Source organism: Apiospora kogelbergensis (assembly GCF_038363985.1).
Source record: "Apiospora kogelbergensis strain CBS 113332 chromosome Unknown utg000006l_segment0_segment0, whole genome shotgun sequence".
NCBI lineage: Eukaryota > Fungi > Ascomycota > Sordariomycetes > Amphisphaeriales > Apiosporaceae > Apiospora > Apiospora kogelbergensis.
This window is the reverse complement of record NW_027117423.1, coordinates 1,021,708-1,042,632: the sequence shown is the minus strand read 5'-3', so window position 1 is coordinate 1,042,632 and position 20,925 is coordinate 1,021,708. Positions and strand designations below refer to the sequence as shown.

At 53.1% G+C, this 20,925-nt stretch overlaps 9 protein-coding genes across 9 annotated transcripts; 5 read left to right on the top strand and 4 right to left on the bottom strand.

The window, feature by feature from the left end:
• Positions 1-855: 855 nt before the first annotated feature.
• PG998_009158 (uncharacterized protein) lies at positions 856-1,315 on the bottom strand (the record flags this gene model as incomplete). The annotated part of the gene is made up of 2 exons (XM_066875974.1): positions 856-952; positions 1,008-1,315. 2 exons carry the CDS (start codon positions 1,313-1,315, stop codon positions 856-858), a joined length of 405 nt encoding a protein of 134 aa, XP_066728130.1.
• Positions 1,316-2,180: 865 nt separating this feature from the next.
• Positions 2,181-4,262, top strand: PG998_009157 (uncharacterized protein; the record flags this gene model as incomplete). The annotated part of the gene is made up of 2 exons (XM_066875973.1): positions 2,181-3,225; positions 3,496-4,262. 2 exons carry the CDS (start codon positions 2,181-2,183, stop codon positions 4,260-4,262), a joined length of 1,812 nt encoding a protein of 603 aa, XP_066728129.1.
• A 974-nt stretch (positions 4,263-5,236) lies between these two features.
• On the bottom strand, positions 5,237-5,678 carry PG998_009156 (Mitotic-spindle organizing protein 1; the record flags this gene model as incomplete). The annotated part of the gene is made up of 3 exons (XM_066875972.1): positions 5,237-5,320; positions 5,417-5,494; positions 5,589-5,678. The coding sequence occupies 3 exons, from the start codon at positions 5,676-5,678 to the stop codon at positions 5,237-5,239; spliced, it is 252 nt and encodes an 83-aa protein (XP_066728128.1).
• A 658-nt stretch (positions 5,679-6,336) lies between these two features.
• Positions 6,337-7,216, bottom strand: PG998_009155 (kinetochore protein spc25; the record flags this gene model as incomplete). Its single annotated transcript, XM_066875971.1, has 2 exons — positions 6,337-6,884; positions 6,985-7,216. 2 exons carry the CDS (start codon positions 7,214-7,216, stop codon positions 6,337-6,339), a joined length of 780 nt encoding a protein of 259 aa, XP_066728127.1.
• A 583-nt stretch (positions 7,217-7,799) lies between these two features.
• PG998_009154 (uncharacterized protein) lies at positions 7,800-10,967 on the top strand (the record flags this gene model as incomplete). The annotated part of the gene is made up of 4 exons (XM_066875970.1): positions 7,800-7,926; positions 7,988-9,140; positions 9,229-9,969; positions 10,025-10,967. 4 exons carry the CDS (start codon positions 7,800-7,802, stop codon positions 10,965-10,967), a joined length of 2,964 nt encoding a protein of 987 aa, XP_066728126.1.
• Positions 10,968-11,645: 678 nt separating this feature from the next.
• Positions 11,646-12,113, top strand: PG998_009153 (uncharacterized protein; the record flags this gene model as incomplete). The annotated part of the gene is made up of 1 exon (XM_066875969.1): positions 11,646-12,113. The coding sequence occupies one exon, from the start codon at positions 11,646-11,648 to the stop codon at positions 12,111-12,113; it is 468 nt and encodes a 155-aa protein (XP_066728125.1).
• Positions 12,114-14,408: 2,295 nt separating this feature from the next.
• Positions 14,409-17,918, top strand: PG998_009152 (uncharacterized protein; the record flags this gene model as incomplete). Its single annotated transcript, XM_066875968.1, has 7 exons — positions 14,409-14,463; positions 14,547-14,587; positions 14,763-14,885; positions 14,949-14,999; positions 15,064-15,594; positions 15,683-15,866; positions 15,931-17,918. The coding sequence occupies 7 exons, from the start codon at positions 14,409-14,411 to the stop codon at positions 17,916-17,918; spliced, it is 2,973 nt and encodes a 990-aa protein (XP_066728124.1).
• A 306-nt stretch (positions 17,919-18,224) lies between these two features.
• PG998_009151 (uncharacterized protein) lies at positions 18,225-19,379 on the bottom strand (the record flags this gene model as incomplete). The annotated part of the gene is made up of 6 exons (XM_066875967.1): positions 18,225-18,371; positions 18,496-18,681; positions 18,809-19,003; positions 19,104-19,113; positions 19,166-19,205; positions 19,307-19,379. 6 exons carry the CDS (start codon positions 19,377-19,379, stop codon positions 18,225-18,227), a joined length of 651 nt encoding a protein of 216 aa, XP_066728123.1.
• A 428-nt stretch (positions 19,380-19,807) lies between these two features.
• Positions 19,808-20,914, top strand: PG998_009150 (mitochondrial 54S ribosomal protein uL3m; the record flags this gene model as incomplete). The annotated part of the gene is made up of 1 exon (XM_066875966.1): positions 19,808-20,914. The coding sequence occupies one exon, from the start codon at positions 19,808-19,810 to the stop codon at positions 20,912-20,914; it is 1,107 nt and encodes a 368-aa protein (XP_066728122.1).
• Positions 20,915-20,925: the final 11 nt, after the last annotated feature.

The window sequence follows — 20,925 nt, the reverse complement described above, 5'->3', positions numbered from 1 at the left end:
GCTATTAACGGCCTCTGCTAGCTAGCTTACCCCGTATTCCTGTTTCAATGCACATAGAGCCAAGCACAGTCAGACCTCAAAGACGGATGCATCGTATGAATTAGTGTGCAGTGTCACAAGATGCGAAACCTCCTGTCCCGAGCAGTGTGCTGTAACTTGGCAAACATGTGAGCCTCCATGTATGAATCCCTCCAGAAACACCCATTTCAACCACTTCTCCCATGCCCAATCAACGTCATTAGGCGTGATGCGCCTCAATTGGGATCGCCGCTTATTTGCGGCAGAGCCTTCGTCCGGCGAATCAAAAAGGCAACACATGTGTACCTTCAAGCCACCCGTACACCTCGTTAGTGGTTTGTAGATGGCGCAAGCTGTATACCAGAAACTTGCCATGTTGGCGAGTGCTCATCCTGACCAGAAACGTAGTCTGATGCCATGGAAGCGATGATCCAACTCTCGGGGCTCATTGCTTGTTTGTTTGCGCATTCTGCTCCCGATTTGAGTATAATTGCTTGAAATTCCCGTTTGCCCAACCCGCGTCCCTATCTGCCGTCGAGGCCCAACGGCCCAATGCCATGAGACAAAGGATCTGACTGGTAGGTGAGTGTGTTTTCGCTGCCTATGAACCGCATCTTTGGCCTCGCAGCGATAGCGTTCGAAGCCAACCCTCGGCCCATAGGACCATGCGTACCTGCATGCAAGAGTCTCACATTTGAGTGTCGCGGGTCTATCCGCACGAGCTGATCTCCGACCTCGTACCTGGGATCGACTAGTCTGCCCAAACTGGCAAAAGTGAGGTTCTCAACGGCACATAGTCATCTATACAGCCGCTGCCGTGAATGAGAAACGCGTCCATTACCGCAAGCAAAGACCCATGGATTTATTCAGCATGGCAATTGTCATGTCGTAATGCCTGTAAGCCGTTTCACGGCAATGCTCTACAAACTCGGTCCTACACTTGGTCAGTAATAGTCCAGCAGAAGCCTTGGGGGTCTATATTGACTCACTCCTTCTTCCTCGACTGGTTGCTACTCTTTACATGTCTCCAGCTCGAGGGATGCCCATAAGTACGGAAATGAGCCATCATCAAAATGTTCTTAAGCACTTTGTGCTCAAGACCGCGTGACCTGGCAGCTGCGTCAAGAAAACCTATAGTTCTGGCCACTCCTTTGGCGTCGAAAACTGCCCCATTCTCTCGGAAGGCGGCCCTGAGCTGATGGCGGGCCACATAGCGAGCCGGTTTGGAGAACTGCACCGCATACAGAAGCCCTCTATAGAGGTGCCGATAGGCATGGATGACCTCGAGGTTTGCCATGTTCATATTGTGATGGTGTGGCCGTCAAGGTGCGTGCGATGCCGAGCTAGCGGTGTGGTGTAGGATAAGTGCGGTGGCCCTATGTATAGCAGGTGACCACTATAGTAGCCAATTCATGCTTTGGCCGGCGACTAGAATAGCCGACCGATCTTGTTGTCTTTTTGTTCCTTTGCGTGTGCTGTGTGCTGTGTGCGCGCGGGTGGCAGGTCCAGTTTCCGGGCTGAGTGCACGGTCGGGCTACGAGGTTTTTGGGTCTGTACGGGTCAGTGGTTACTGACCACGCACCACGTACTGAGTGGTGGTGTTGGTGCCGCTGCAGAGCTTCATGCCTCGTCCTTCTAGCGCCGAGTCTAGCGCCGCCTTCTGGTTATGTAGAGGTCTAGAGGTATCGTAGCACCTCCCCACTGCCTGAGCAGCTGAGGTACCGTACGAATCGAGCAGTCGATCCCCACGCAACATGTCATCGTCAACCGGGATCGTTCCTTTAATCGACCGCCACTACTGTACCCTACCCCGTACTCCTTAAGAATCATACAACACTTCTTTCGATTTTGATTCCCGGCGGAACGACACGACTGCTTGCATGTGATTGCGTGCGTGCCAGCAGACACCTCCTTATTCGATATGGTGTGTCGGCCACCAGAAGCTGGATAGCATTATTTAAGTCTTGTCTCACCTGAGCTGCTATAATATATATCTTTCTCTTTCTTTATCCGGACTCACACATCTGCATGGCGTGACGACCTACCCACTTTCCACTACCGATCAATTCGTCCGACCTTGCATAAGTAGCATTGCCCAACCCCTCCAGTCGCTGCCGGGCTGTCCGCTACCCTGCTGCTGCTTGGCTGCACGCCGCCCTGCAATGTCGTCCATGGTCAACGACTTCATCATCGGCCCGGCCCTACGACAAGTCCGACGCTTCTCCTTCTCCAGTCTCTCGAGCGAGCCCGAACCACATACCTCCCCCAAACCAAACCGCAAGCATTTAGGACGGCCATCCAGTCGAGAGGATGTGATTTCCGAAACAGAGGAGGACTCGTACTTTAGAGATGAAGAAGACGACAGCGCTTCACAGCCACCTTCGTCTCGAAGTTCCATAGCCCCCAACATGGACAGTGAAGCTGTGAACTCGACTGGATATCGGCGGCAAATTGGGTCGACCACATCACATAATGTTGCGTCCGACTCCTTACAGGCTATCGCAGCTATGGGCTCGCAACAGAACCTGTCGCCTCCTATTGTCCAACGAATGGACCAAGGACACTCGTCAACCCGGGATGCCTCTGTTCAACAGTCTGGTGACGTGACCACGGCGGCATCGGTCATACCCAACCCGCGGAAGGCCCTGCCCGAAGATGACGGCATGGGTGCTCTGAGGAAACGCATACTCGAAATTCAGAGCAAAAGCATACCTGCACCGGAGCGGGCGCGTCTAATGCACGAGTTGCTAATAGAAGGGTACACCAAGTCGCAAATCGTAACCCAGGCAACACAACCACTTACCCCTTCGAGCGGAGTGAGCTGGGAGCAAGCGCAATCACCACAGGGTGTGCTAGATTCGTTCAAATTCTGGCAAGGCAACCTAGGCGAAACGCGACTCGCCGAGAAGTTCACTCTCACGGATGCAGATGTCAAGATCATGTTCGCTCCCCTGCAAGAAGGCGACGACGACGACGGTGTATATCGGGCACTTGGTTGCGAGCATTACAAGAGAAACGTGAAGTCGCAATGTTCCACTTGTAGTCGGTGGTACGTATGCCGATTCTGCCACGACAAAGACGAAGACCATGAGATGGTTGCCAAGGATACCAAAAATATGCTCTGCATGTTCTGCGGGACAGCTCAAAAAACTGGCGAAGTCTGCATAGTTTGCGCAGAGCCTGCTGCCTTGTACTATTGCTCGACCTGTAAGTTATGGAACAACGACCCGGATAAGTCTATCTACCACTGCGGCGATTGCGGCATCTGCAGGATCGGTAGAGGTCTTGGGAAAGATTTCTTCCATTGCAAGGTAAGCACCGGACCAGAAATCCATATTGGCTCTGACTGATCAAACTTCCAGAAATGCTGCGCTTGCTTGGCGATCAACCTAGAAAATGACCATAGGTGCATAGAGAGGTCTCTGGATTGCGATTGCCCGATCTGCAGCGACTACATGTTCAATTCACCGAAGCCAGTGTGCTTCATGAGATGCGGGCACGCAATGCACCGGGGCTGCTATGAAGAACATATCAAGACAGCATACAAGTGTCCGATCTGCAGCAAGAGTGTTGTCAACATGGAAACGCAGTTCCGGAATCTCGACATAGCTATCCAAATGCAGCCAATGCCCGAGAAGTTCCAGGATACGCGAGCCGTGGTACTATGCAACGACTGCTCTGCGAGGACGACAACCGAATATCATTGGCTCGGCTTGAAATGTGCTGTATGCCGCTCATACAACACATCCGAGCTCCAAATTCTAGGAGTCGACAGCGCACAAGGCCTCACAGACGGTGTCAACAACACGACAGCACAATCTTCGGAACCTCAGAGTGAAACCCCGTCCACAAGCGCAACCCAAACCTTGGCTCCTCGCGACATCCCAAGGAGGCGCCGGCACTCATCAAATCTCATAGACCATGGCATTGATAACTCTGGCGCGAACACCCGGGACCTTGGTTCTTTCGTGATACAGGAAAGATTGGTGAGGTCGGTTTCCCCTTCTCATGCTGCCGAGCGTACCATGCGCTCGGGGGCGCAACAATCGACCGCGGACGACTCCGATGACGAAGCCGGTGACTTTATAGGATTCTGGAGTCGAGTACCTGGGCGTATAAAACCAAACGAGGACGAGGACGGCGAATCCGAGTCTGATGGCGAGTCTTTGTCCTCCGTGGATGAGGACATGGAAGAAGACGACGAAGACGACGAGGAAGAAATCAGTCTTTTCGGTCATCGATAGTATCGTTGGATGAACGTTTTGTTTAACGGAAGAGTATGATAACGGGAAACGGTGTCAGGCAAAGTACAATGCATAAGCGAGGCAATTTGGTTTTGGGACAACTGTTTACTGGGGATTAAGGTCTTGCATGTGCTTTGGAGTCTATTGGCGCGCAAAGGAGATACGAATGATTCGGCCGCCGAACAAAACTGGCTTCACGCAGCAAGGCCACACGAGGCTGCCAGTATCCTATCTAATGGGGCCATCAGATGGACGTCATTATGTCCTGGGGACAAGTTTCGAGCGACTTTGGCACCTTCGTTGATAGGATCGCCAGGACATCACATGGAGAAGCAACGAGATGGACAAGTGCGCTTGGTCCCAGCTCTCCTTCCATACGTACGTAACTTTTAGTGAATAAAGAGTATGATTTACCTATTATCAATCCCATTTGGTGTTCGTAATAATATACATACCTAAAGAACCACTAGGCCTTAGTCGATTTGTTACTCCCAATATTCAGGTAAGCAAGCCAGGCGAATCTGATGATATCAAACAGTACAACCTTTGGGCACCGCAACATCCCGAACACGCATATCTAGAATGATCTTCCCATCTCCCGTCGCATATCTATTCGTGCATATTCTCTTCCCTAGTAAACAGCTCGTGCATACACAGGGTGGAATATCAAGTTTTCCATCTACGTAGCTGTCTCGGCCGAATTCGTAGGCTGAATGGGACGCGAAACGACATTACGCAAGCTGTATGTGTTTTATGCTTAACGGACCGAAATAGTCCCATGCCATCGCATGTCGCGAGTCTTTCCCCCTGGAAACGCCATTGTCGAAAATAAGAGACCGTAAAAACGCCGGCAAGAAACCAAACCCCATCCATCGTAAAATTCATGAAACAATGATGTTGGTAAAAACAGATTCGGCAAAAGACCCGGCTCGCGGAGAAAGCATCACCTGCTTCGGCAGTTGGTTGACTTTCTCTCATCCGGCCCGAGCGTCCCGCTCCGCATCTTGGGCCCTGAACTTCTCCTTCTGGGCCTCCTTGCGCAAAAATTGTATTACGGCCTAAGAAGGGGAATCAGACTGTGCTCCAATCGCCTTTCTGGAACCCCTATATACAGGGCAGTCAAAGTGTAGGGAAAGGGGAGTTTCGGAACTTACGGCTAGTGCCTCCGGGTTGACCCCGTTCTCGATCATGGAGATACAGCAGGACAGCGTTCTGCGGTCCAGATGACAGTTCTATACACCGAAGCTAGTCAGCAAAAGTTGGCATTTTCCAATGCCTCTGTCTTTCTGGGCAGGTCGTTTCAGGAGCTTGGGATGAAGAGCTTACCAGAATGGTGGAGATCTCATGTAAAATGTCCACGGCTTGTTGAGCAGCGGCTTGCTTCTCGCTCTCATGAGTGCCTGGTGCGGGCGGCATTTCGGATTTGGGGAGTGTATAGATAGATACTCAAGATTTGGCTACACATGAATTTGCGACGGTCGTATGGTTGACCAAAGTGTCTGGTATAAGTTGATGGCATAGATGTAGACGCGTAGAGAGGTTGCTTGCAGGGGACATGCCGCGTTGGTTTGGTTTTGGTCGCTGCAGCTGGGGCCAGCCGCCCACCTAACTTTTCGCAAGCAAATGCATTGATTTCCCCTTGCCTACTTTTCAAGCACTTGCTGTTAAGGGGCCCAGCAATAACTTATAGATTATCGAATTCTATATCTCTGTTTCCATAGACTTCGAGTGACGATTATATTCCTATTTCTTTCCATGATGTGGATGGCTCTGGGGTCATAATGTAACAATGCACTAACTGTCAGCGCATTCGGTTCTACATCATTTTAATACGGCAGAGTCGACAATTCTAACCCGGGCAAAACGAGATTCTCGAGCAAGATGTTTGTATATATAAGGTCCTGCCGAATAACATCAATTTACCAAATAAAGCATGCAACTTCATGAGACATTAGTGAATTGTTGGTGGCGATGTACACCTTGGAAGCCGTTAAAGCCGATCGAGTTTGTGAAGTGGTCATCGTTTCTCATTAAATCGTAGTAGGTATCTCGAATCGTCAGCAGTTCCTTTCCCTCAAGACTTCACAGCCTCAACAAACAGCTCCCGCATCCCCTTCAACAGGGTTGCCAGCTCCCTCGTCTCGTTCACCTTCTCGAGAACCCGGTCGACCTTTTCACGCTCCAGTTTGGGCCGGCAGTGCCGAACGTCGTAGTCGCGTGACGACGTGGATAGCTCGAACCAGGCCTCGCGCTCCCAGTCCCGGTCGTCAATGTGCGTGTACACAAACTTGAGCCGATCCGTCTGCCCGGCCCCCTCGATCTTGAGGCACAGATTCGAGATCCAGAAGTCGAGCTCCGGCACGTTGAATCGCGCCTGCGCCTCGATGCGCGCCGCGTGCGCCCGCTGTGCCGCCAGCCGCGTATCGATCTCTGCCTGTGTCTCGGTGATCTGCCGCTTCAGCGTGTCGCGCTGCGCCGCGTTCTTATCTCGCTGCTGGGTCAGGGACGCGATGGCCGCCTGCATCTCGCGCGTCTCGGCCGCCTCCTTGGATATGGTCTGCTGGTGCGTGTTGGTCTTGAGCTGAAGGATCTCCATGTCCTTCTTCTTCATCCGTTGGTCCTCTGTATAAACACCTTCTTGTTAGGAATTGTTGCATGCAATAAGAGATATTATGCGCGCGGGCTCAATGCCACCTGCGCTGCTGCTGTCTTGCGAACGAACCTTGTAGTTCTGCGACGTTCATGCGAAATTGGTTGCGCTCCTCCAGAACGCGCTTCCGGCCTAGCTCGATAAAGTTGTCGAATCTTGCGCTGAACTTGGCCATGCGGTCGCGCAGGTCGTCGAAGCCGAAGTTGATACTCGGGAGCGAGTCTGCCATGGACGGCGCCGTGGCCGACATGGGCGGCTGACGGCTGATGCTCGACGACATGGACGGTTCGAAGACGGACGCCATGGTGTCTTGTTGCGAGCTTCTAAAGCGATTGCGACTCATTGGGATATGCGATATTGTCTATTTCGGCGGTGCGATCAGGTTGTGGATTGATGCGACGACGTCGTGGTGTTTCAATGCGGCTGGTAGCTGGGGTTGGGCTGAGAATTCGCATACTTACTTCCAAAAAGTCGAGCTTTGTTTACGTGGGCTGTCCCAAATGGCCTATGGCGTTGCTGGGGGCAGGGGTGGTGGGTGGAAAGCGCACTGTGGGGTACAGCGTTATACAGAGCCTGAGCTTAGCTGCCAGCTTTCTCCAGTGGGCCCTGTCAGAACTTTGCTTATTCCCTTTAAAGGCTTGAAGCCCATCACCTAAATAAAATCTACATTCGCGTCGGCCTCCGTGTGTTCGAGCCGTCGTTGCACGGAAGTTGCTTACTTTTCCTTCCCGAAGCCCAAGTTGCTGGACCACCTACATATTGTTACGTTCAGCCCCCCCCCTTATGCGCTCTTGCCCATTCTCTTGTTTCTCGCCTCTGGCTGTCTCGTAGTATGTGCCGTCATAATCGATTGATAGCAGAGCGGAAATTCGACCTGGGCGAGCCGGATGGCTGAACGGCTATCTCAAACTTCTTCAGTTGGCCAACCAGGACGTCTGGATTTGCTCTCTGCTTCTGGAGACCAACAGGCGGAAGATCGGGGCGCGCAACACGCAAGAAATCATAATTCCAATGGTGTGTACCTCCGCGCCAACCCAATCTCGTCCATAGGAGGCGTCGACTAACAGGACCAAAGCTCCCAGGTTTGTGTCAATCGCTCCTGCGCAGGAGTGGTTTTCCGCATCACATCATGTAGACGCGTTGCCAGCTGGACGGACGTGGCATGTTGCGCAACAGCAGAAGAAATGGCTGCTGAAGCGCCACCCAGAGGCCGCCCTGGGAGCTGATATACTGGGGAGTATACTTGCTCCCGAAATTTCTCGTCGAAATCCCAGCGAAAGAGCTTGCTGCCAATCGACGCAGCTTGCGATTGGAGAAATGACGGATACGCGAAGCGCCACAGCCGTACATGGAGTCCCACTTATTGCCATGGCTACTGGATCTGCGAGCGATGTACTTCGATTCGTTCGGCCAAAACCCCAAGGATGGGCGCACAATGGCAACGGCGCAACCATCTTCCACTTGTTGGGTCGATCGGAACCTCAAGAGGCATTCTGGACCCAAGAGACTGGCGTCATTCTTCGCATCAAGGCTGTTGTCAGCCTCAGAAGGTATGAGCCCGTACGATGGCTGCTCGTACAGCGACACACTGGCACAAGTGTGTTTCGACCAGAATACCAGAAGGCTCCAATCGTGTCCGAGTCTGGCGACGGGGATGGGTCATATCTGCCCTCCCATGTAAATCCCAACTTGTTGTTCACGGTGCCAAAGCGTCTAACAGGGTGTGACTCCCACTCGGATGTAGCATTCAACCCCGGTATCAAAGCACAACCGATTCAGTTAGCCATCATCGACGAGGGAGGACGGTGGACCGTCTGGGATATCAACGGAACGCGTTCCAGGGTCAATAAGCGGCCCAAGAAAAGCTTGGTCAAGTGCGGTAGCATTCGGAAGGGTGTGCGGAACTCGATAGCCCGAAGGCCATCGGCTGAACCGCAGTGGCATCGCGTATGTTGGGTTGGGAATCTAGTGGATAAACCCGATGACGGTTCGGATGACGAAGAGAGCTCTGATGAGCAAGCAAGGCCAGCGTACCCCCCTCTCGAACGTTCATCCACATTGTTGTTCTGCAACCAGGAATCACTTCGCATACTGGACCTCAACTCTGACACTTTCTTACCGGACCTCCCCCTCCTAACTGAAGGACCCGAAAACTTCATCCTTGATGTTCATGTCGACTCCGGCGATCCACGCTATTTCTTTGTTCTTACCACGACAACGCTATTTATGTGTGCCCTATTCTCTGAGAATGAATTTCCCTTGTCCAGCAGTATCGTGAAGAAAGCACGTATCCTGCATATGACACGACATAAAAAGAGACACAACACTTCCCGATCTGCAACTGGCTGTTTCACCCGGTCCTTGTTTGGCGAATCAACTCGCCTCCCTGGTGTATCTCTACTCCAAAAGGCACAACTGGGTTGACGTCTTCTGCTTCACCAAGTCAAGGAGTTCGCCTGAGACAGTCGCATGTCACCGTGACAGGTTGATACTTAATGGGTCAAAGAACAACGGCTTTCAGTTGCAGACGCTTTGCTCGAGCCCTGTGTTTGCTGCACCCCGTCGGGATATCACACCGACAGCTGAAGACCGCTCATTTGCTACCCTGGCGAGGCGGTACTATCAAATATTCTTCATCGGCACCGACCTAAGCCTAAATAGCGCACTTGGACTGGTTTCCCAATCAAGTTTAAGACCTCAACTGGTCCCAGTTGAGGGCGCTGATGATCTAATCCCAAAGAATCAGCGACAGCGTACGATTGTACGCTCTTTGGCCGAGCGATTCATTGTTCCAGACCCTCCCGAGGAGTTCCGCTATAGAATAGAAGGTCTCCAAATTGCAGCTGGCAATGATGTGAAGCCTTCACCGCCTAGAGAGATGATGCGTCGGCGCGTGAAGCAATTTCATGAACACCTGCGGCAAAACTCGCTCGATCTGCTTCACTTGTACGATAGCAAAGATATCGATATGAATGTTTACGGCACGGCTCCGTTCCATCCCGTGTACGCTGCTGCCCAGGAAGCGATCCGGACGAAAATGCTTCCTCTGAGAACACTGTAAGTTTCTCACTACAGCCTCTCCCCGATTCGTACTAACCTTTGATGCAAACAGGTTTCAATTTGTTCAGGATATCAGACTCCCCGCAGACCTTGAGGAAGCAAGCAGGGATTGGGAGACAGAAATCGAAGGGTTGAGACTCACAAACCCTGGCCTGCAAGTCACGAATATGGCCCGGCCACGTCGAGCAACGAGGCCGAAGCAGGAGCGCAGTCTTCTCGATATATCCTCCGAGCTCTCCAGTTTTGTCGAAGGAAGAAACCCTTATAGCATTGAGCATGGTATGACGCCTATTCTGCTGCGAAGCATGGCATGCCAGAGCTTCTTATCCTCGTTTGGAGTGATGTTTCGGGATAGTACTGCGTTCGAAGTATCCGAGCCTGCATCACAAGATATCCGCTCTTCGCCTACGGTGGGAGAGAGCATGACCCTTGACAGCCAGTTTGACAGCCAGATGAGTAGCCGGTCAGCCACACCTATGTCTTCTGCGCCAGTTGAACAGGTCAAGGTAGAGTCCATGGGTGGAGAGGATCGCGCCATGGCTGTGATAAGAGCGTATACAGGAAGTGGTAAGCGGACACTTCCGAAGCCTGCCCAACGAACGTCGACTTGGGTAGTGGGACAAAGCCCTGCGGATCATGTATGGAGTGTGAACATCAACACTGAAGTCACAGAAGGCATGCTGCGGAGGGCAAAGCAACAGACCAAACAAGCGACGAAGCGCAAAAGGGGTGAGGCCCTGTTACGGCTGGAGTGGGAGGCGGAGCAGGAACGGAAACGAAAGGCCAGGTCCTTCCGTTCCACCCAGCCCGTTCCCGACACGACGAAGTTCTTCAGTAGCCAGGCCAGCCAGCCGCTGCAGGAGTCTTTGCAGCCTCCCAACGCAATAGTCCGACCTTCAGCCGTCAGCATGTCACAGCCCCTCCCTGGTGTCTTTGGCGCAAGATCCGGGTCGGACAGGCCGAAGAAGAAGGCGAAACGGAAAGGCGGCTTCTAATGTATATTTTCGACATATTGGGATGATTTTGGTGCTACTTTGGGCAAACTGGGTTACTCCCTAGGAGCTACGTTCGTGTATTTACATGTATACAATCGTTCAGCCATCTGGCATATATATCCAATATTGTTCCCGATTCCGACTACAACTCACAGCTTAGCCTCACACTTCCCGGTCCCAGTTGATGGGGTATCAAGGATTTCAGCTCGCCGACATCCAGAGCACAATTGTTTTCCTCCAATGATCGCGATATTAAGAAAATAAAAGAGGTGTCACAATGTAGCCAAAGCTTCTCCAAACCATGGGCGTGCTTTAGAGCAAGTTTTCCACCTTAGCCTGGACGCGCCGGATAGGATACGTTTCTCCATTTTGTTTCTGGTTTGCAATACGCTTGGGTCGGCCATAGACACTGCCAGCAAGATATAAGAGTTGGTATATGAAGAGCTGACCATCCTGTTCCTCGGCTTGATTGTACCGCATTCTGCTGCTACCTCCTTCACATACAAACTCGGGCATTAATTGCGATAATTGGCATACCCATTAGAAGGCATCATATATTGTCACAGTCTCGAATCAGCCAAGCCGAAATCTATCGATCCCGACATTGAACACCCGCGCACGCACACACACACACACTCTCTCTCTCTCTACCTATCAGTAAGACATAGGAATCCCACGATGGAACCATTTTTACCAGTTTACTTGCTACTGGCATTGCCTGCAGCGCACATCTGCGGAGGGTTTCTCTTTATATCGGTGATCGCGCCTCGCATCGCGGCCAACCGGGACATGGTCAGGTGGCTGAACGTGCGGTACGACAATCGCAGCCTGCGCAAGCTGTTCCTGTATGCTGTCGGCTGCCTGCTCTGGGAGGTGTACTGGCTGGGGCTCGTTCTCTATACCGTGTACGCGAAAGTATCCTCTGTTGTGAAGCTCGCCTTTGTGAAGCTCTCATCACTAAGAACCGGCAAGAGGGCCGTAAAAGAACAACAGGCCACCAGGGGCATGGAGTTGGAGGACACAACGAGGAGACCCAGAGAGCCTGAGCTGGGGGAGAGACCCGATGGCAGTGTTGGCGATAGACCTATCTCGGATGGGCTACCGCCATCGTACCAGAGCCTCCGTGTCTGGGGTCGCCGGCAATAGTCAAACGGACTTTCGGGGCAAGCCTGGGTTGGGGCTTATATCGGACAGAAAGGACAAGCTCATTGAGGCTCAGATTGGGAGGGTGGTGGCTGCATGCAAGTCGGCATGCCAGTGCCGATACTTGGCAATAAGTTACATAATCAATCCGGCTATGCACGACGCCAGGGTAGCATAGGGCGGTGGGCGCATGCTCGCTTAAGGTGGGATAGGGACAGCAGCACGACGTAATTCGTGCTGATAGAATAGCCTCGCAATTTTTCGACTTCTCTTTCACCCACCTGTCCATCCATCCACCGGAAACGCATGCAGCTGACAGGGGTTCGTCTTTCAGCCTTGCCTATGTTCAACGACCAAGACCACGTTCTCTCTATACAACATTTGATTGGCCCTCCTTGCCTGAATCGCCGACATCTCGCGCGACAGCGGGGCCATACACGTATGTATAGATGGTCTTCTTCCATGAACCGGCAAGCTTGTGATGCACAGCGAGCCAATTGAGGGGTTCTATTGTCGCCCGGGAAATTGCTCGGTTTTCGTTGTGAGTGCAAATGGCCCAAGCATGTAGCCCGGAAAAAACCATGTGTGACGAGCAACTAGTCGCCCAGATCGGATCGAAGGAAACTACTTGGGTTAGAGAGGTCTTGGGTATCTCAGAGATAAGAGAGGCTGATGACCCAGGTCTCACTTTAGCACCATTGCCCTGACTCTACACAAATAGAGAGAGAAAAGAGAGAGCACACGACCGACATCGTCGCATCACGTCGTATCGCTGCTGTCTCCTTCCTTGTCGTTGTTGTCCCTTCCCGCCGGTACTTTTGGGGACCATCCATTTATGCTTCGGGCCCCTCCTACGCAAGCAACCCACCCCACCATCGAGTCTGGACTGGCCAGATTCATAGAACTTTTCGCAACTCTAAAAGGCCGGGTGCTCTTGAATTCTGTGCTCTTCTCGTCGTCACGGCGTGTAAAGAATCATTCCAAGCAAGCCACAGGCAAACTCGTGGTTGATAATTGTCCCTTGTCGGCACCGCTCCTATATGCGTCTGTATGCACTGCGCATGGAACATCTAGCCGCGACCTGACTAGTAACAACTCAACTCAAGGGCCGATATACACGTTTCTTCAAGCATCACTCTGTATTGCCCGGGCATCTCCAATCGAAGCTTCCCCTAATAAAGGCAGCTTGGCAAGCCTGTAAGGTACCCAAACCTCCCATTGTCTCCCATTTACCTAGCCGGAGGCCGGACCGGTTGGGGTCATATACACGCCGGGCTGCGTAGCATGGTACACACTGCCCCCCGCGTTAATCTGCGAACGTCTTCATGAGAGCCTATCAAACAGGACCCTGTATGCAGCCGCGGTGCAACTTGTCCCAGGGTCTCGTCTCAGCCAGCGCCTTCTCTGCTGGATGCGGCCCTAAACCTCCCACCCGTGCTGTCGTCACGCATCCCAACTGACCCCCACCAACCAAGTGGCTGTCGTCATTCCCCTTCATTGTTCACGCCCGAAATGGGCATTCTGCATGGGTCTGTACCTAACCTGACGTGGGTAGCTTAGTGTGAACAGCGTCTCTCCGGTTCCGAAGCTGCTCCTCGCTGTATCGATCTCTCCACCAGCACAGGTCTCTCAAGAGATTGAGATCGGGTCTAAAGGTACGAGAATCATCCTGCTGGTTCCCCCATTTACATGCTTGCACACATCACCCAAAGAGAAAGAAAAGCTCCACGCTCTGATATGCTAAGCTGAATCGGGATGGGTGTTGGTTTGCTTGGCTTGGCTGTCCCGAGTATGGATGTAGAATGGATGTAGAATGGGCCGGCACATGACATACCTAGCACATGGGCAACCTTTTCAGGTATCCCGTCTCGGCCCCATCCACTGTCTATATCTGTATTCGGCCGCGAGCCTCTACTCACCAACAGTAGACACCACGTGCTATTCTGCCGCTGTCCTTCAATAACCTCGCCACTGAATTCTGGATGGCTTTTGCTGATCAAGATACGTGACAGCAGGCTGAGTGGCTCAGTTTTAGACATCGTCAATTAACTCCATACCCTCGGGGCATGAGAGCAGCTCCGCCCCTGCGGAAGAGGACATACCCATATCCATACCCATACCCTTATCCGATACCCAATACTTTCACAGCGAACCTGCATCAGTCATCCGTGCAGGTAATCTGCCCCAATCTGCCCATTGAAATACTTACTGCTGCTGCCGCTTTCAAGCCGTCTATCAAAGCAAGCAGCCTTCTCAGGCTTGCTGCTGGCTCACACATCCCACTATGTGAGTGAAACCATGAGCTGGCCACGGCGCCCTGGCTGTGTCTCGCTCATTTCCTTCGTTGCAACGGGTTTGCCTCTGTGAACGTGGGTCACTGATACCGCTTTAGGAAGTTCGGTAAGCAAATTCAAAAGCGCCAGCTGGAAGTTCCAGAATACGCGGCCAGTTTCGTGAATTACAAGGCACTCAAGAAGGTAAGTGACCATCGACAATCCCCTGGTTTCGATGGATGTCCCTTCTAGCGTCTAGTCTGTGACTATACCGAGGAAAAGCAAATCCGGGCTCGATGAAGCACGAGAATCCTGATCCACCGGCCCCTAAAGCTCCTCTCTCAACCCTGGAAGCCAACCACTAATAATCCTCTCTCAGCTCATCAAGAAGCTCTCGGCCACACCCAAACTCGCCGCTCAAAATGACCCTCTCCGCCCGGCCACGCCCATCGACTCGCAGTCCGCCTTGCAGGCGAACAGGGCAAAGTTCTTTTTCCAGTTGGTATGATGGATCACATCCCGCTTGACGATGAGTGTCCTCCGGAACCTCGCTGATGCAAGTCAGGAACGAGAACTAGAAAAGGTCAATGTGTTCTATCTGCAGAAAGAAGCCGAGGTAAGCCGAGTGACGTGTGCAGCATCGAAAATGCCAGCTCCACATGATACTTATCCATCTACAGCTCAAGATCCGCCTGAAAACTTTGTTGGACAAGAAAAGGGTATTGCAGTCTCGTCAGGGAGTATCAAGAAGCTCAACAAAATTTGCAACGCTGCAAGAGGGCTTCCAGCAGTTTGCCAACGACCTTAACAAGCTACAGCAGTTTGTTGAGATCAACGGCACTGCGTTCTCGAAGATCTTGAAGAAATGGGACAAGACATCCAAATCTAAGACAAAGGAGCTTTACCTTTCCCGGGCTGTGGAGGTACAGCCCTTCTTCAATGCCACCGTCATCAGCGAGCTCTCAGATCAGGCCACAACAAGTTTGCAGGAGCTTGGGGCATGGGCAGAAGGCGACAACGTGAACTTCGAGCAACGACCGGAACACATCATCAGCAGCCAGCATCTGCTAGGCACCGACGAGGGCGATGCGGACTCCTTACTGCTCGACACCGCCATTTCTGGCAACCTCGATTCGCTACGGGACTTGCTCACCAGGATGAGGAGTGCGGCGGACACGACGCCCGTTACGGACATTTCTTTGATGGAAAGAGTGACGCGCACATTCCTGGCTTCTATACATGAAGCGCCCCAGGCATCGCTGGAGCTCCTTTTTAGAGACTGGACTGGTTGACATCCAGTCAGAAGACGATATCAATGAGAGGAACTGTCTGCACCAAGCTACGATATACGGCAACACGTTTGTATTGGGCGTCGGCCTCTCTGGTAACGTGGCTGTTGGCCGAACGGACGTATATGGCCGCGTACCGCTTCACTATGCCAGTATGCATGGACGGCTAGACATGCTTAATGCTCTCCTCCAATGTATGCTTGAAAAGGGGACTAGAAGCAACCCATATATGTATAGTCGCTAACCTAGTGTTTGCAGCCGATCCGACCAATATTGACCTGATCGACCACGACAACTTTACACCACTCATCCACGCTATCATACACGGGCATCTGGCTTGTGTTGAACGACTCCTGGCTACCTCTTCCCGACTGGACCCAAAGTCGGATACGGATCACGCGCCGCTCAATCTCGCTTGTGAACATGGATCTCTTGAGATAGTTGAGCTTCTCCTTCGAAACGGGGCTCAAATCTTGCCTGACGCCGAGGGCTTGTATCCGCAGCATCTGGTAGCTCGCTCTGGACAAACGCCCCAACTGCTGATGCTCCTCAAGCAGTATGGCGCTGACCTAGACCAAATCGATAAGCTGTACGGATGGACGCCACTCGTACATGCTGCGAGCGAGGGTAACGTCCCGTGTTTGCGGGAGTTGCTCAATATCGGTGCAGACGCGAACATTCACGACGAGAAAGATCTACCCGCCATGTACTACGCCGCGTGGGAGGGCCATCTGGAATGCATGCAATTGCTGTCGCAAGCCCAAAAGAGCAAGAAGAAAAGCCCAAATGGCATGCAGGCCCATATTGCACCAATGCTAAGCAGTGGACCGGAGCCCATGTCGCTCGATGTCGATGCTATTCCCGTTCTCGAGCTGCCGCCGCCGATAATACCGCTCCGACGATATGGCCACAACTTCTTGGACACCAAGACTGTGGTTCAGATTAGTTTCGAGCAGCTGAGAGACCAGCCACTGGTGTTCTTCCAGGACAGCAAATATCCGGCCTCGCGTCTTACAATATCATCCAAAGCTTCCGATCTTATTCCCAAGAACATCATTCTCCCATTCCAGGAAGACACGCGGCTCGTATCCTTTCAAGTGGAGGACCTCGAGTCCTTCACCCTTGACTTTGACGTCTTCCCTGCCTACGGCGCCAAGGTTATTGCAAAGACGGTGGCTCTGCCTAATACGTTCCGTGCGGTGCTGGGCAGGTCTGGACGATGCTGCCTTCCCCTATTCGACCCACGACTTCGCGCCATTGGCCAGATCAGCTTCAATGTGCAAGTCATAAAGCCATTCCAGGGGATGCCACTTGAAATCACCGACTTCGAGACTTACTGGAAAGCTACTAGTCAATTGGATCGACAGCCTAATACGTTTGTCACGGGGTCTAGTCTTTCTGGGGATTTTGTGCAGCTGTTTGTGCAGCACACGAGTGACGGCGTCCCCGTCTTGTGGCCAACATGGCATATCAACTGTGGAGGAGTCGAGGTGCCTGTGGCTCGCCTGTCCTATGCCCAGTTTGGCACCATCACCATGCAGAGCCCGAGCAGAGCCCATGTTGCTACATTGCCGTCACAACCGTTAGAGAATATTGCAGATGTACATCGCATACTGGCCACGGCTGGTATCTCATTGCAAGAAGCACTGACACTGTTGCCCAAGGGGATGCATGTTAACCTGCAAATCCTCTATCCTTCGGAAGAGGAAGAGCAATGTCTTGGACTGGGGTCAGTTATTGACGTGAACAGTTTTGTCGACGCTATCTTGACCGTTGTTTTCGACCATGCTCGATCCCAGCGTGCGCAGGTTCAAGCTCCTGATATCGTGCGGTCTGTGGTATTCAGCTCCTACAACCCTACGCTCTGCACCACACTCAACTGGAAGCAGCCGAACTTCCCCGTCTTCCTGTGTAACGACCTGGGGCACGAGGAAGCGATGCCTGCGCCAAGCGTCATTCAGGCCAGCGGAAGACGGACGTCGTCAATCAAGGAGGTGGTCAGAATCGCGCAGAACAACAACTTCATGGGCTTGATATGTTGCTCTCGACTCCTTGATATGGTCCCTGCTCTGGTCGAAGCCATCAAGTCTAACGGATTGGCTTTGGTTATTGACAAGTCGACCGAACCGCCTCAAGAGCTGCCGCTGCATTCCCTGGCCGATCCCTTCCCGCGCATGCCGAAAGGGGTTGATGGCATTCTTAAGAATAACGGCGTTCTACGTTTTAACGAATCGATTGATGTGTAGTTTACCAGATTATGCCGTAGTATAGACACCAGAAATATTTTAATACAAGCGGCATGATAATATATGAACTTCTTCCTCCGTTGGGTCAATTGAATGACTGGTTGAAAATACAGTTGAGTAGACTAGGCTGTTGATCATTAATGGAGATGATTATACGACGAAAAGCATTGCTTTCTTCGTTGAGGGAAGTCATGGTTTTCCATGAATCTTTCTGTGAACTGAGTCTCAATACGCGATGGGTACATCATGTTTTAACTGTATTTGTTTTCATGGGGGCGGGGTGGTATATGATCTAGTTGTTGCAGGCTACATGAAATCATCCTCCCAGTCTGAACCCCGATCCTGGTTGCTGGATTGAGCCATATTCTCCTCGGAAAAAATGTCGTCGTAGGCGTGATCCTTCTGCCACTTCTTCTCGGCTCTCTCCTTCATGATACGGGCCTCTTCCTTCTTCTGTATGAGTAGCAAGGTGGTCAGTACAGGAATCTCGTTCCTCTATGTCCCTTATAACTTGCGTAGAGATGGGCAGGAGATGAGATCTAGGGGATAAAGCAAACGGAACAAGATTTCAACTTACCCTAGCCTGCATGGCCGAGTGGTCGCGCTTTCGCAGCTCTTTCTGGCGGTCCTCCTTCTCCTGGCGCAGGTCCGGGTGTTTCTCAACCTTGGTCTTGTTCAGGCGGTTGACGATGGCGTTCTCGCGCTCGGGCACGAGGACGCGCTTGACCTTGCGGGGGTCCTTGAAGCTAACTTGTCCCACGGCCTGTTGAGTCCCTGTGTTAGTATCTATCACTGCAGGTCTCTCTCTCAACGGGGGAACGTGAGTAGGAGTTGCTCTATGAGTTGCTGCAAACTCTAAGCCCCTTTCCCCGGAGTTGGAATTCGCTTACCATGCTGCCATCCTTCTTGAGATTGGACCAGGGCGTGTAGATGATGGTCACGTTGTCCTTCTTGTTGCCCTCGATCGAGTTGGCCTTGGTAAGCTGCGCCAGGTCTGTGAGGAGCGGCTCCGGGATCGCGTCCCAGGTCTCGCCCTCGCGCAGACGCAGGTAGATATGCGCCGAGGAGAGCTTGTCGGCGTGGAACTAGTTGCAGCGCACCATAAGCATTTACCCATTATTTTTTGGCGCCAAGCATCCGACAAAAGGCGAGCAAGGCAGGCAAGCACATGCAAATAATTCATACCCTGGAATTACTGGTCAGTACATATCTTCTACGGGGGGGCAGTTTGAAGTGCGAATTCATACCAGACATCCTCCTCCCAGCCATGCGCAATCAATTCCTCATCTACGCGCCCAACAAGTTAGTGATACTCAAATATGGATATAAGTCGTCGTATAAGCCAGCCCTAGTAAGGTGAGTGAGGGGGCTGGACTGTGCTCACTTACTCTCAAATTTGTCCTTGCCAACGTAGACGTATGCCGACGGAGTCACGGCAGCCGACGTGAAGTAGTAAACCATCTTGCCAGGCGATGCGAAGCGACTCGATCTACAGGAAAACACGGAATCTGAAAATTGGCGAAAAATCAGGGGTGAGCCGGAGAGAAAAGCTGCGGACGATTTCCGAGTGAGGCTGCTAAGAGGACCGACTGCTGGCTGATAAGTGCGTTAGTGGTCAACTCAGCCAGCCGTAAAATTTCCCGGGGAAGCGAGCTGGCAGCTGCTGTGGCCCGCCCGATTTTTTCCATCCTCAATTCGACCGACCTCAGCCCAGCAAACCAGTGGCACGAGGCTCAAGCTCCCAGACGGACGACACCATCAATCCGGCAAGGGGGGAACAGGACAGGACAGCAATGCAGCTGTAAAGCAACGACGCCACGAATTGAAGACGAAGATTAACGAACCCGCCGGAACAACCACACAAACCCACCCACACAACCCCAGCGACCATGGCACCACGATTGCCAGCCCGCTGGGCAGCCAGCCTGTCGTCGGCGGCCTCGGCCTCGACCTCGACTTCGACCTCGGTCCTCACAACCCGCGTCCTGCTCACCGAACGCCACGCCCTGCTGCCGCGGACCGCCAAGCGCGGCGTCAAGTACGGCTGGTCGACGCTGCCCTCGCGCTCGCGGCCCGCCCGCTTCAACCAGGTGTCGGCCGGCCTGCCCGCCCCGACCGCCGGGCCCGCCGCCGCCCTCAAGCGGAAGGAGGCGACGACGCCGCTGCGCACGGGCGTATTGGCGGTGAAGACGGGCGTGTCGGCCATGTTCATCGACGGCATGCGCATGCCCTGCACCATCCTGCAGATGGAGCAGGTCGAGGTCGTGGCGGCCAAGACGCGCGCCAAGAACGGCTACTGGGCCGTCCAGCTCGGCCTCGGCCACAAGAACGCCGGCAACGTCACCGCGCCCCTCCTGGGCTACTACGAGGCCAAGGGCGTCGCCCCCAAGCGCCACCTGGCCGAGTTCAAGGTCCGCACCGAGGCCGGCCTGCTGCCCGTCGGCGTGCAGCTGCAGCCGGACTGGCTCAAGCTGGGCCAGTGGGTCGACGCCCGCTCCAACAGCCGCGGTATGGGTTTCGCTGGTGGTATGAAGCGCCACGGCTTCGGTGGTCAGGGCGCCTCGCACGGTAACTCCAAGAACCACCGTACCATCGGTACTACAGGTCCCTCGCAGGGCGGCGGTTCTCGTGTCCACCCGGGCAAGAAGATGCCGGGTCGCATGGGTAACGAACGTGTGACGGTGCAGAACCTGCGCGTCCTCAAGGTCGACAACGAGATGGGCATCGTCGTCATCTCGGGCCACGTCGCGGGCCCCAAGGGCTGTGTCGTGAAGATTAGCGATGCTATCAAGAAGGAACCCCCAGCTCAGACCTTCATCGACAAGGCCCGCCGGATCCTGTTGGAGCGGAACCCCGACCACGAGGCCAAGCTAGAGCAGGCCCGCTTAAGGCATCTGGAGCTTAAGGACGCGAGAAAGGAGGGCACGATAGGGGAGGCTATGGCGGCTACGACGGCGCTTGCGACTGCAGCTGCGACGGAGACGGCAACTGTGTAATCGGGGCTTAG